At 56.4% G+C, this 1,581-nt stretch overlaps 1 protein-coding gene across 1 annotated transcript; it reads left to right on the plus strand.

Annotated features, from left to right (window-relative positions):
• Nucleotides 1-247: 247 nt before the first annotated feature.
• Nucleotides 248-1,077, plus strand: LOC125544867 (early nodulin-like protein 19). Its single transcript, XM_048708641.2, has 2 exons — nt 248-483; nt 592-1,077. The coding sequence occupies exons 1-2, from the start codon at nt 309-311 to the stop codon at nt 936-938; spliced, it is 522 nt and encodes a 173-aa protein (XP_048564598.1). The 5' UTR covers nt 248-308; the 3' UTR covers nt 939-1,077.
• The last annotated feature ends 504 nt before the right edge of the window (nt 1,078-1,581 follow it).

Here is a 1,581-nt window from a genome sequence, read left to right on the forward strand (position 1 = left end):
TCATCCTCTGAAAAAGAAAACGGTGGAATTTTTACTAAAAGGCCCCGCCTAGCAGTCACCGCAGAGTCCACTTTACCGGAGGCGCTCCAGCTATGTCTCCGCTGCCGCGTCGTGCGCCATGCGCTCTCACCGCGCAGGGCGGTGTACCCCGCGGCCGCAACACACGCGTGTAATGTGCCATATGTTTGTTACCGCGTGCTCGCCGCTTGTTCGAATTCCCGGCCCGGTCCACGCGGCTCCATAAATACCCTCCCGGCTTCACGCATTCCACCCCTTCCTCCTCCTCAGCCTCCACCGATCTCCAAAAAATGGCCGCGCCCAATCTCCCCCTCTTCCTCCCCGTGGCGTTCCTCCTCCTCGCGGCGGCGCCGGCCCCCTCCGCCGCGGAGAAGTTCGTCGTCGGCGGCAAGAAGAACTGGGCCGCCAACGTCAACTACACCACCTGGCCCGACCAGTACCGCTTCCACGTCGGCGACTGGCTCCGTAAGCACCACACTCCTCCTCCCTAGTTTCCACCGTCTTCTCGATCGATCTACCATTTCCCGGCCCGGCCAACTGATCCGCCCGTGCACATACGCGCGCGTGCTGCAGAGTTCAACTACGCCAGGGACATGTACGACGTGGTGCAGGTGGCGGACGCGGCGGCGTACGACAAGTGCGACGCGAGCAAGCCCCTCGTCAAATACGACCGCGGCCGCGGCTTCGTGTTCCAGCTCAACCACACGGGCCGCTACTACTTCATCTGCAGCCGCGGCTACTGCTGGAGCGGCATGAAGGTCACCGTGCTCGTCGAGGAAAGTCCCGCGCAGCCGCCGCAGGCCGCGGCGCCGTCGCCCAACGCGGCCGCGCGCCACGGCGTCGTCGCGTGGGCCGTCGCCGCCGCGGCGGCCTCGCTCTGCGCGGCGGTTCTGGGTTTGCCGTTTGCGGTGTGGCTGTGAATGTGACCGTGTGAGCGGAGGGAAGGGAGGACCAATGGGTCTTTTTCGAGTATGGGCCGTCCGGGCCTTCAGCGCCACTGCGTGGCCGTGTATGGAAGGTACTTGCTGATTACGAAAGCGTGCTTTGGAAGTTTGCGTATTTCCTGCAAGTTTTGTTCCGGCATTTTGGTAATGACGCGCACACGCAACTGTAGAAAAAACAAAACGGCACATGCAGTGCTGAGACAAAAATAGCACACGCGGCAAATCATGAAAAGAAGTAGAAAAGATTATAAGCATATTATTTTTTTGAGAAAAGAAGTTCCCTCAGGTTTGTGACAACTGATGGAAATGTGTCTTAAAGGGACTGCCAAAAAAAGTGAGATTGGTTGTGCTCATAACTCTTGACAATCAAAAGAAAACTTCAGCCAAAAAAAACAGTAATCGTGAAGCAAATGGCAAGAGACACGAGGCACAATGTGAGCGAATCCATCTGCGGTTGATTTTAGATTATTTTTTTAGGCAAGGTTTATTTTAGTGACACGAGAACCCAAGTGCGGCAGTCTTGACACTTTTCCAAATGCCGTGCTCTGTTTGCTCGTCATTTCATATCCTTATTCTTCGTGTTGGGCTGTTGGTTATCTATGGAAGGTATTAATTGTGA

Source organism: Triticum urartu, chromosome 3A (genome assembly GCF_056163025.1).
Source record: "Triticum urartu cultivar PI428250 chromosome 3A, HENAU_Tu73, whole genome shotgun sequence".
NCBI lineage: Eukaryota > Viridiplantae > Streptophyta > Magnoliopsida > Poales > Poaceae > Triticum > Triticum urartu.